The sequence below is a fragment of the Phyllobates terribilis genome, unplaced genomic scaffold, assembly GCF_046119375.1.
Source record: "Phyllobates terribilis strain yellow unplaced genomic scaffold, ASM4611937v1 Scaffold_3__8_contigs__length_932513732, whole genome shotgun sequence".
NCBI classification, from domain to species: domain Eukaryota; kingdom Metazoa; phylum Chordata; class Amphibia; order Anura; family Dendrobatidae; genus Phyllobates; species Phyllobates terribilis.
In genome coordinates, this window is record NW_027362763.1 from 315,411,410 (window position 1) to 315,424,711 (window position 13,302).

Consider the following 13,302-nt stretch of genomic DNA (forward strand, 5'->3'; position numbering starts at 1 on the left):
TCTTGTGAACTCCTTTAAATACTCTCAGGCCATGTGCACACATTGAGTATTTGGTGACTTTTTTACATCAGTATTTGTAAGCCAAAAACAGGAGTGGGTAAAAAATGTAAAAGTGCTGATGTGTTTCTATTATACTTTTCTTCTGACTGTTCCACTCCTGGTTTTGGCTTACAAATACTGATGTAAAAAACTCACAAAATACTCAATGTGTGAACATGGCCTCAGAGTTAAAGGGATGCTTTAAGACAACAATGCACAGAAACTTTCAATTCAGAAACTTTCAACTCCACATGCTAGCGGTATCCCCTGCATGGCTTTTTACAAACTGCAAACGGGACTTCTGATGGCTTGCTTTCAAAAACGGCTTTCTTTTGCCATTCTTCCACTAATAGTTGTCCTGTGGACAGATTCTTCCAACTGAGTTGTGGATCTCTGGAGCTCCGAGGTAACATATAACCTCAAAAATAAAATACACTTCATTAAATATAATTAAAAACGGACTGAACCTACAAATATCCAAACTGTGAACACACAGAGAGCACTGTCGGGTCACCTGATTCTTAGGAATGGTGGATGGTGAAGTATGAGTTACGGACATTGTCCTTTAAGATTTCATTAACTCACTCTTATATATAAATAGCAATCTCACTCTTTTATCATCAGAGAACAGTAACCAGAGTGAATCCCGACTGACAAATAATTTACAGTGTCCTCAGATAAAATAAAGTGACAAAGTACAGAAAGTGATATACTCAAATATAAAAACATAAACACACAAGTCTATAAATTATTATTATTTATTATTATAGCGCCATTTATTCCATGTCGCTTTACATGTAAAAAAGGGGGTATACATAGCAAAAACAATTACAATAATCTTAACAAAATAAGTCATCGACTGGTACAAGAGGAGAGAGGACCCTGCCTGCAAGGGCTTACAATCTATGAGGAATGGGTGAGAATACAGTAGGTGAGGGAAGAGCTGGTCGTGCAGCAATGTCGTGGAGCGGTGGTTACTGCAGGTTGTAGGCTTGTCGGAAGAGGTGGGTGTTCAGGTTTTGAAGGTTTCCGTGGTAGGCGAGAGTCTGATATGTTGGGGTAGAGAGTTCCAGAGTAGGGGGGATACACGGGAGAAATATTGTATGCGATTGTGGGAAGAGGAGATAAGAGGGGAGTAGAGCAGGAGATCTTGTGAGGATCGAAGGTTGCGTGCATGTAAGTACCGGGAGACTAGGTCACAGATGTATGGAGGAGACAGGTTGTGGATTGCTTTGTATGCCAGGGTTAGGGTTTTGAACTGGATTCTCTGGGCAATGGGGAGCCAGTGAAGGGATTGACAGAGGGGAGAAGCCAGGGGTACAGGTGGATTAGTCGGGCAGCAGAGTTTAGGATAGATTGGAGGGGGGCGAGAGTGTTGGAAGGGAGGCCACAGAGCAGGAGGTTGCAGTAGTCGCAGGAAATGATGAGGGCATGCACTAGTGTTTTGCAGAGTCTATGCTGAGGAATGAGCGGATGCAGGAGATGTTTTTGAGTTGGAGTCAGCAGGAAGTGGAAAGGGCTTGGATATGTGGTTTGAAGGAGAGGTCAGAGTCCAGGGATACCCCAAGTCAGCGAACTTGCGGGACTGGGGAGAGTGGGCAGCCATTGACATTGATGGATAGGTCAGATGGGGGGGATGAATGAGAAAGTGGAAAGATGATGAATTCTGTTTTATCCATGTTAAGTTTTAGAAATCTGGCAGAGAAGAAGGATGAGATAGACAGACATTGTGGGATTTTGGTTAGAAGGGAGGAAATATCAGGTCCAGAGAGGTAGATCTGTGTGTCCTCAGCATAGAGGTGATAATGAAAGCCATGAGACTCTATGAGCTGTCCCAGGCCAAAGTCCCTAGTAAATCCCTACTAAAGGCTATCCAGGCCCTACAATAAGCAAGCCTCTATGATCATACCTGCCTAATGGCAGAGGTTGGCACCCTAGGTAAAGATGGTGGTGTGGTGCCCCCGTTCCTCAGTGGCTCTCCCTCACTAGCCCTGGATGGCCCTGTCACTATATTGCATCGCAATTCAATGCAACTTCCTAATAGATAAATAGAAGAGAATAAATATCTATTTAAAAAACATTTGGTTTTTTTACTTCAAAAAGACGCCGGTACGGCGTTGAAACGCGTTGTTAATAAAAAGCCTTTTTCATCATCATCATCATCTCTAAAAAATTGATTCACTTCAGCAGCGCAGCCCACCTACGTGTTTATCCAACTGGATCCAATAAATATAAGAAGACTTATCTTAGATGTACGGCATAGATGTAAATCCCATAGATTGCCTCGTAAACAAGCCTCAACGCATTTCCCCATAGTCTGGTTCCTGAGGAGGCAGATAAATGTGTGTTATCTCCACAGGGATATCTGTTACAGCCAAATCATCTCTCCATATTGATAATCATCTGGGTTCACATGAGGACTGGGATGAATGATCCTACCTCTCACAGGATATAAATATATAGATAGGAACTCCTCACACTGATTGGCTCCATCACATGAATCTAATTTAAGTTACCTGGCATCACCTGTGTGAAAGAAAGGCGCTCCCTCATCTCCCCCTCCTCTGGTGTATCCTCTATTGCTTCCAGCATATGTCAGCATGTGCTCCAAATGCTGGAACGCATGACTTCCGGTTAGCTGGCATCATTTCCGGTGCATGCCTTAAATGCATTTATAGACTTGTGTGTTTATGTTTTTATATTTGAGTATATCACTTTCTGCACTTTGCAAATTTATTTTATCTGAGGACACTGTAAATTATTTGTCAATCGGGATTCACTCTGGTTACTGTTCTCTGATGATAAAAGGGTGAGATTGATATTTACTGTATAAATGAGTGAGTTAGTGAAATCTTAAAGGACATTGTCCGTAACTCATACTTCACCATCCACCATTCCTAAGAATGAGGTGACCCGACAGTGCTCTCTGTGTGTTCACAGTTTGGATATTTATAGGTTCAGTCCATTTTTAATTATATTTAATAAAGTGTATTTTATTTTTGAGGTTATATGTTAGGTCTGTTCTATTCCTCAAAATCATTCAAATTCTTTGTTTTCTTGATCTCTGCAGCTCCTCCAGAGTGACCATGGGCCTCTTGGCTGCTTCTCTAATTAGTGCTCTCATTGTTTGGGATGTCAGTTTAGATGTTCAAAGCTTGTGCTATTTTTTTATAACCTAACCCTGCTTTACTATTCTCTACAACTTTATCCCTGACCTGCCTGATGTGTTCCTTGGTTTTCATGATACTGTTTGATCCCTAATGTTCTCAAATAAACCTCTGAGGCCTTCACAGAACATCTGTAGTTATACTGAGAATATACTACACACAGGTGGACTCAATTTACTAATTATGTGACTTCTGGAAGCAATTGGTCACTCAGGATTTTATTTAGGGGTATCAGACTAGGGAGGGGCTAAAGACAAATGCATGTCACAATTTTCAGATTTATATTTTTAGAATATTTAGAAAACCATGTATCATTTTCTTTAAAAACATAGAGAAGAGCAATCAGTTCACTCTTCAGTAGTAGAAAACCGAACAAAAGCCGTTACTCGCTTCTTCCATAAAAACAGGACTTTATTTTATCAAAAGTTAAAATGCAGGTTGTTCACACAGTGGCACCAAAATAGTAAATGTCAAAGAGGAAACAAATACAGACTCCAGACAACATGTTTCTGACCTGGTCCTTAGCCTGAGCTCCCTCTTTGCCATTTACTATTTTTGTGCCATTGTGTGACCAACCTGCATTTTAACTTTAGATATAATAAAGTCCTGTATTTATGGAAGAAGCGAGTGCCAGATTTTTTTCAGATTTCTATAATTTCCATTACACTTCGCAAATACTTGCTACTTTGTGTTGGTATATCACATAAAATCCCAATAAAAAACATTTAAGTTTGTGGGTGTAATATGAAAAAATATAGAAAAATTCATGGAGTATGAATACTTTTTCAAGGCACTGTGTATGTTTTGGTATGTATTAAATGTGGATAAATATGTGTTTATTCAAGCCCAGCTCTAAATTATCATTAATTCAAAATAGAATAAAAAATTAAATTAAAGCTGGGTTCACAGAAGCATATCTCACTTTCCATATACGGACTTCAATGCCTCATCTGCGGCAGGTCTCCCGACCATAACTTACTGCCCGATACAGTGGATATCAAAAGTCTACACACCCCTGTTAAAATCCCAGGCTTTGGTCATGTCATGTGAAAAAAAAATTATAGCAAGAAGAAGCATTTCAGAATGTTTTCACTTTTAATGTCAACCATAATCTGAACAATTCAATTGAAAAATAAACTCAAATATTTTTGGGTGGAAAAAGAAATAGAAATTAGTAAAATAATGTGGTTGAATAAATATGGTATTTTTAATGCCTTGAAAGTTATCAGTTAGGAAAAGGGTACAAAAAAATTCCAACAATGAGATCCCTTTGCTGTATTGTAAGCTGTTTTGGACCATGGCTTTTGTTGTAAAATGTAACTAAGAAAATGTCAGGAAAATCCTATTAGAACAGCTAAACTTTATACGCGGTTAATCAGAATCACTTTAAATGATGGCAGCTGTGTACTGACTACTATTTAGGGCTCATTCAGACATCTGATTTTCAGATACAAGTGCCATCCGTGGTTTTCTCATAGTTGTGGTGGTCTATGGGGCCACTCACATGTCTGTGATTCTTCGCAGGCCGTGTCATCCACGGAAAATCGCAGAAAACTGTCCGTTTTTGATCTGACGATCGCATGGAGGTGCATGCCACTTTTAAGATGCCCCTGATTCATTAAGAGGCGTGCTCTTAAAGGAGCGTATAGGTTATGCTCAATTGCAGGAGCCGGTAGGTTACCATAGCAGTCGCGGACCTGCTGAAAGCCCCAGGCATCTGCTATTTTATTCCTCCTATAAAGTCAAGCCAGAGGCGGGGCTTTATAGGAAAATGACAACCACACGATATACTGCAATACTGAGGCAGATCGCAGGTTCAATTCTCCATAGGAGGCATAGGAATGGGTTATTTTTTATAAATAAAATATAAAAATGTGATATAAATTACTTTAATCACCCCCGTTTTCTCCATTCAAAAATAAAGAAATTAAAACATGAATAAAAAATACATGTTTGGTATTGTCATGTCTGAAGTCCCATCTATCAAAATATAAAATTATTTAAACTACAGTGTCATGTAAAAGTTTGGGCAACCCCCGGTCAAAATTACTGCTATTGTGAACAGTTAAGCAAGTCTTAGATGAAATGATCTCTAAAAGGCCTAAAGTTAAAGATGGCACATTTCCTTTGGATTTTAAGCATTTTAAAAATTGCAAAAGGAATAGATGTTAAACACCAAAAATAAAAACATTGAATCACCATCTTTCTGCTGCTGCATTACCCTAAAGAAATACAATAAAGAAACAATGAAAAATTTGTATAAGCCACAACATAGAATCAATGCAAAGAACAGCTGAGCACATAAAAAACAACCCTTCCCACCCTATGGATGGGAAAATATAAAAGTTACAGGTCTCAGAAAATGACAAAATTATTATTTTTTTTCTTTTTACAATGTCTTACTTTTTTTAACCATTGAAATAATAAAAAAAAAGTATAATTTTGGCATTGCCGTAATTGGACTGGCTTCAGAAACATATTGCCATGTCACAAAAGCCAAAAAATCAATTGTGTAATTGAGATTTTTCCAATTTCACCGCACTTTGAATTATATTCCAATTTTTTAAAAAATTTTCCCTTAATTTTGTTAAAAATAAATTATGTCATTCAAAGCAACTCGGTCCACAAAAAAATAAGATCGCACACAGTGGTGTCAATGGAAGAATAAAAGTTATGGTTCGAAAAAACAAATGTGCAAAAGTAAAAGAATTGCAGGGTACTGAAAGGGGTAATATGATGCAAATTACAACTGAGTAGGGGTTTTGGACAGATCAGCAATGAAGGATAGTAGGTTACATTTTTAACAGTGTTTTAGTAATTGAGATAAAAAATGGCCATTCTTTTGTTATTTTGAAAAAAAATAACCTACTATTAATACCCATTAGGCAGATTTGGAAAATAAATCACTTTTTTAGTTAGGAAATACCTAGTTCAAATATGAGGAAAATCACTATTAGTATAGAGCAAAGTGAAATTGGTGATATTTACCAGGCAGCAACAAAATGTTAGCTTAAACAGTAAGTGAGTAAAAATGTCATGTCTGGGCATGAAATTATGAGGAGGCTCTGGTGGTATTTTGTTGCCTGATTTCACACAATTGCCATACAACATCCGGCAATAAATGGTTAATGTCCATTACAAGTGTTACCAGAGTGAACCCGTAACCTAAGAACTATTAAAGATGTCAAGGATCAAGACACCTTGTCTATTAGCTGCTATTAAAATGCTGTTAGTCAGTGTGGTGTTTGATGGCGTGAATCTGCTACTTGATGTTCTCCAGGAGTGGACAGCTCCTCTTCTTGGAGGTTAGATATTAATCGCATGTGATAATGCTTGGGATGAGGGCCAGTTAAAAAGGTCACAGGTTCATAGGCAGGACTTTGGAGACATCCTCTGTTGTGTCTCAGCTCTGGGGTGTACAAGGAAATCACCATCAATCTCATTCCATGAACAGATCAAAAAAGACAGCTCATATAGGGTGAAAATTCTTACAAATTATCTGTTTTTCCGCTTTGTGACCTGCATGATCTATCTGTTGTGGAACTAATAAACTGATATGGCAGTGAGGAAAGAAGGAACAAGTGATCCTAGGAAGAAGTGTCTAATGTAAATGTATTTGCAACCTAGTAAAGGGTGGACCAAACCTAGAAACTACTCCAATATACAGTAGTAGGATGAGGATTGGGGACCCACATTGTCCTGATAGTTCAGTGTTCCAAATATGGTACCTTACCATACATTTATGGCCTATTTTTTGGATGTGGTCACTTTGCTGTTCTGCCAATGCAGAATTTCACGTATAAAGAGAAGAAGATTATAATGAAGTAGCCTGGACAATAATAATTTTTAGAAATAACTTGCATCAGAAATTTTGCATCGGCAAAAAAGCAGCAGGTACCATCCATAATAATTCATGTTGTCTCCAAGGCTTTGGTCTCCAGTAGGGGAGACAACGCTGACCACAGTCTGTGCCACTATTTAGGTGCCAAATCGGCAATGCAAGGATATTAGAATAGTGATTACTGTGCTGGCTCCTGTAGTATAGTAATTATTCTGTGTACCTGGAGGTGTACTTTACATTCTTTTTTCTATCTATGATATAGACAAGAGTTCTGCTGTATAATTAGTGAGATACTAGGCATACTCTTTCTTATACCAAATGGCTGTGGTTCAACTTAGTAATTGTTTCCCGTGTGCCTTACATGTCTGCTGCATCAACGCCCAGGACCTGTGTGCCCATCTGGAAATGGGCTTAGAGCAGGGATGTCAAACTCAAACACACAGAGGGTCAAAATGACAAACTTAGACAAAGTCGTGGGTCAACCAGTATACAGTATAATGGGCCCTACATAGTCCTCAATACAGAATAATGGGCCCCCTCAAAGTGCTCCATACAGAATAATGGCCCCACATAGTCCTCCATACAGTATAGTGAGCCCCAAATAGTCCTCCATACAGAATAATGGGCCCCACATAGTGCTCCATTCGTTATAATGGCCTCACAAAGTCTTCCATACAGAATAATGGGCCCCACATAGTCCTCCATACAGAATAATGGGCCCCACATAGTTCTCCATACAGTATAATGGCCCCACATAGTCCTCCATACAGAATAATGGACCCACATAGTCCTCCGTACAGAATAATGGACCCACATAGTCCTCCATACAGCATAATGGGCTCCACATAATCCGCCAAACAGAATAATGGGCCCCACATAGTCCTCCATACAGAATAATGGCCCCTCATAGTCCTCCATACAGAATAATGGCCCCTCATAGTCCTCCATACAGAATAATGGGCCCCAAATAGGGGTGACGGTTCTGGTGTCAAGGGTCAAATATAACCACCCTGAGGGCCAGATTTGGCATGTGTGGCTTAGAGGATCCACCTCACAAAGAGAACCCATAACATCTATATTACCATTCATTATAATTTCTACCCTCTCAATCTCAGTATACACATTGTTCAATGAAATGCTGCCTCGTGTCCATGGTCATTATATGATTACCAGGAAAATTGTGAAATGGTAAGGCAGCTGTAGCCTGTAGTCTGCAGTAGGAGCTGGGGTTGGCCGATAGCCTCAGAGGAAACACTAATGAGTAAATAATGTCCCACAAAGGTATTTTCTAACCTTCTCAAGGAGGGTAGTAATAATCCATATTTTATATCAAAATTAACATTAGATGATAAAGTACACAAATATAAGTTCTATTTTAAAGTTATTCTTTGTAATAATAAAAAAAAAGTTTTTGCTTTGTTTTTTTTTTTTAATGGAGCATTATTTCTTACAAAACAAACAATGTAATACTTTAACAACACAAGAAAATGAAGGAGAAAAAATAAAGCGCTTTCACCAGTACAAGTGTCAAAAATTGCTTAAAAACAACGGGTCATTAAGGTAAAAATAAATGTGAGAAATTAACAGTGAAAAATGTCACTTATTTTTCAAAAATATGCCTCTTACTGAATTTTTCTTTTGCTTGGTTGATAAATGAGCCCCTTGACTTCCAATATAAGATCAGTAAGTTATTTGGAAACAATAGAGCATTTAATTGATAACATTTTTTACACTGCTAAATGTCACAAATACAAGTTATAATAAGTGCTTATTCCTCGCTGGCCACTTAGAAATTCTCTCGGTGCTTAACCACTTTACAAGAGACAGAAATGTAACAGGAGAAATGTTCTGTCACCGGGTCTGACATCATACAATGCAGAGATCAGCGGGGGATACACGACAAATTCTATACTGCTGCAGAAATTATGGTGGGGGGTCCTGTTTGAAGCTAGGGGAGACTTTTGGGGGGAGTGTCTTAACTGGAAGGATCACCCTCTCAGATACACATTTCTTGCAGAATGATACACATGAGCAGAACTGGGAAGGAGCCTAATTCACCTCTGACCATGGCCAAAGCATTACTGAATGGTGACTTTGTACTGGTTCTTCTCTATGGCATTGCGGTTGTTGCTGCAGGCGAGAGAGTGGAGAAGAAGGATGGAGGAGACACTGATCAGAAAGTAATACTAGCCAGATGCACATCCCGCTGCCTGAGCCTGCACATCACACAGCTGTCCGCCACCTTCACCAACCTACAGGTAACGCCATCGACTGCTCTTTTCCATTATTGAAACATAGTTCATTAATAATCATTATTCATATGATTTGTATCCATGAATGTTGTGACCCAAAAATCAATTACGAGACATCTATAATAACCAGACTGCTTTTCATTCAGGCAGACGTATCTTGAGTTTTAGGTTTTGTGATAAATTAGGCGCAAATGTGTCTACAGCAAGTTAATATTTTATTGTATTTGTTCTTTTCTATTCTCTAAGATTTTTCATTTATTGGAACAGTCGTCCCATTATTATGAGGTTAAACAGATTGTATAAATTGGCTGAGTACATCCTTTTTTGCTCATTCTTAGATATGATAGATTGAAATTTATAGGGCTGCAATAAAAGTTTTGATAACATTTTTATTTATGACTCTACATTTAAGGTAAAGTTTCAGTGTCGCTAAGATTTGCATGTTACTTATAATTCAGCAGGCACTGACGGTCCCCATACCCATCAGTGTAATGTCAGCAGAACATGTCTTTTTCAGTAGAACTGACTGACCATCTGTTGTGTATGGGGGTCTCCTGACTTGCCCCTGACACTGAATGTCGAGAAGAAGAAGGATTGGGCAGTTTGAATTACAACACTCAGTCCTTCTATTCTTCTAGAGGATAATCCACCAGAGGGCTCTGGCAGTGGGTTACCCCCTGTTCTCCATTTAATGCGTGCATGCTCAGATGAACTGAGTGTGCATATGTATGGAGGAGTTGGGAGAAATAGCTATATGCCAAACAACCAAGCCAAGAGCTTTATTTAGAACTATACAATGTAAGCCAATCAGCCAAGCAGGGAATTTAGACTAAGGGCTCGCTCTCACTGGCAATTAAATCAGACGAATACAATCTGATAAAAAATCGGATTGCATTTGGACCAATTAAATCCTATGTTTCTGTGCTCAGGGACGTTTTTTTTTCCAGCACCGATCAGACTGCGATTGGGCTGGAAAAATCGCAGCATGCTGTGATTGCATGCTGCATTCGGATCGCACGCACCCATATAAGTCTATGGGTGCGTGTGAAACATCGCACTGCACTCGGATATCACCTGAGTGCAATGCGATTCCCGACGATGCCAGCAGCAGAGGAGATGGAGAAATTACTTTCTCTGTCTCCTCGGCAGCTGTGCTGCGATCTTCTCTGCGCGAGAGGATCGGAGCACGGAGCACCGACATTCGGCTCCCGCTCGCAGCAGAGCATTAGCCGAGTGTTATTAGCATATCGCACCGGATGCTATCGTAGCGTATACCATACGCTAGTGGGACCCCGGCCTAACCGTCATTTTCCCTTTTTTTCTTTCAGAAATAAATAGTTCACGTGAAAATAAGAGACTCTTTAATATACCTTATTAGATAAATCAGCTTCATGGTCCTCCTGAACCGTGAACTGATAAATCATTCTAAAAATTCTCAACTCACGAGAAAAATCTGTCTTCAGTGAATACAGACTTTCCCACTACTGAAATAGGAGATGACAGTTGGTGCTCATAAAGTTCTATGGAGAACTGTATCTGTCCTTTCAGGAGAACTTGCAGCTGAATGTCTTTGTCTCCCTCTAGCTCCTCCATCCATCCTATTGATAGAAGTTTAAAAGCACCTACTATCATCTTCTGTTTCAGTAATGGTAAAATCTATATTCACTAAATTCATTTTACTTATGAATTGAGAATGAATGATCCGTCCAGGAGGAGAAAGAAGCAGATTTCTCTGATAAGATGTATTACAAAGTTGCTTATTTTCATGTTATGAAATAAAAATTAAAACGATGGTTAGTCTTTAAGTTCACAAACTGGCGTGTTTGGAAGGTTGCTTGTTTTATGTAGTGCAAACAGGTAAATTATAATGTGACTGCAAAACATTGCAATCCTGCCTTATTGTCCCATTGTATCATATGAAAGTAACACGAGCGTATATTCTCTTATCTGAGAGAATCAGGTCAATTGTTCAAATCACACTTTGATCAAACTCAGATCTAAATGTTATCACAGTGTGATCTGATTCTATCAGATGAGAAGATGGAGAAACATTTTTTCTCCATCTTCTCCATTCTGTCAGTCCACAGAAATTAGACTGCACTCAGATGTCATCCGAGTGCAGTCCAAAGTTTTCCACGGTCTCATTGACTTGCATGGCTGAGTGCGATCTGAATATCGGATCAAACTAGAACATGCTGCGATTTTTTTTCCTGGACCAGCTGTGTCTGAGGAAAAAAGTAGGCATGTGCACAGGCCCATAGACTAACAATGGTCCGAGAGTAATCCGATGTTTTGTCAGATCGCACATGGATCGAAAACATCAGATTGCACCATCCTGGTGGTCTACTGCAAATAGAAAGACATTGACATGGTATATGGTACCATCATACCTTGTGGGAATCAAATCATTGATTCATTCAGTATTTGTATGTAAAACAAAAGTTAGATGCAAGACAATATTATGACTTATAGGATTGCTGCTTCCAACAGGTGGCGCTATAGAGTTCAAGTCCTCTTCCTCTCTGAAGAGGCAATTTGCATAGACAATATTAAAGACCAAGATTTAGCTTCTATGCACTATAGTATAATAGAGAAAAGCAAAAACAAGAAGCTGCATATCCATCTGCTGTGGCAGCTCTGCACTCTGCCTCTTCTTCAGCATTTGTGAATAGGTTACCTGTTGCCCCACTGACAGCATAGGGCCCTATACACATTATAGTAAAGTTAGCTAGATCTGCCGATGTGTGTGGCCACCTTAAAGGTATGTTCACATGCTTAATGCAGAACATTCACCCACTGTCCCATTCATCAGATGAGACTTGCAGAAATGACTCCATTCTGATGTATGGAACTAATTTCCAGTCCCAGAGCTTTCTGCAGTGAATATGCTGAGTTTGCTAATGCCTCTACCGCAAAACATTAATGATTCTGTAACCAGCCAGCAATGCTTTTCTGTGCCACATATGGGGGCAGCACAGAGACAGCGACCCTTGTAATCTACAGCAGATAACAGAGTCACCTATGACAATTTCTTAGATGACTTTCTAACCTGCGCTGGAAAAAAGCTGCAATGTGCTTGGTTGCCTTGGACAATACTGTTACTTTCGTCTTCAGTAGTTTTTATGTGCGAAATCCATTAGGAATCATGACTATTTCTTATGCTTTGGGCAGTGTACTGTACAGGCTGTGACTAAAGCCTCATTCACATGTATAGTCTTTTGGCGTACAAAACAAATAGGACATTTTTCATTAGTGTGCTGCATCCAGTTTTCTTCCATTTTAGGGCAGTATGTCAAATATTACCATAGTTTTGATATCCATTTTCTCATATGCAAAGAAAAAGAAGAAACGGTAAAACTTAACAGCACTCGTATGACGCACAGATGGCCTCCGAGTGCTGCCCATTCTTTTTATGGAACCATTCTAGTGAATGGGAGAGTTTGATCTGCAGAATGAATGTAAAACAGATGTGTATGTGAAACACTGACATCTGAATGAGGCCCTATGAGAAGTTTAGAGTGAGAGCCAGCGTTTGGGTAATTATGGTTGAATTATGGTTTATAAATATATTTAGATAATGACATTTTCGATAGTAGTTGTTGCCTACGAATGAATCTCTTAGAAGCTGATGGTAAATTAGCATTTATGGTCAAAGAGACCGTTTTGCCATCAGTTTTCTAAAGGCTGATTTCAAAACTGACAACTAATATGGCTGCCTGTTTTGGGGAATTGTCCACCACAAATGAATGAAAAAGAAATAATACATTTTCTAAGTAAAATGCACTATAAGTTGAGAATGGAAATTATGATACATGTATACAGTTTGTTACTAACTGATTCCAGATGTCTAAAGCCGGCTTTACACATTAGATGGCTGTCATCTCGGCCGACTTTCCCATACACAGAAATGCTCATTCGGCTGAGCGCTCCTGTGTCCTCTATGAGAAATCTGCCAACATGTCCGCTAGCGGTTCACCTCTGGGAGAACAGAGCGCTCATCGGA

General features: G+C 39.2%; 1 protein-coding gene across 4 annotated transcripts in view; it reads left to right on the top strand.

Moving 5' to 3' along the window:
• Positions 1–13,302, top strand: part of LOC141258085 (anosmin-1-like) — a 97,717-nt gene that overhangs the window by 18,020 nt on the left and 66,395 nt on the right. For all 4 annotated transcript variants that reach the window (XM_073673093.1, XM_073673095.1, XM_073673096.1 and 1 more), the window contains exon 2: positions 9,065–9,305. In XM_073673093.1, coding sequence (XP_073529194.1) covers positions 9,066–9,305 — 240 coding nt within the window. In that variant the 5' untranslated portion in view covers position 9,065. The remainder of the gene's footprint in view (positions 1–9,064; positions 9,306–13,302) is intronic.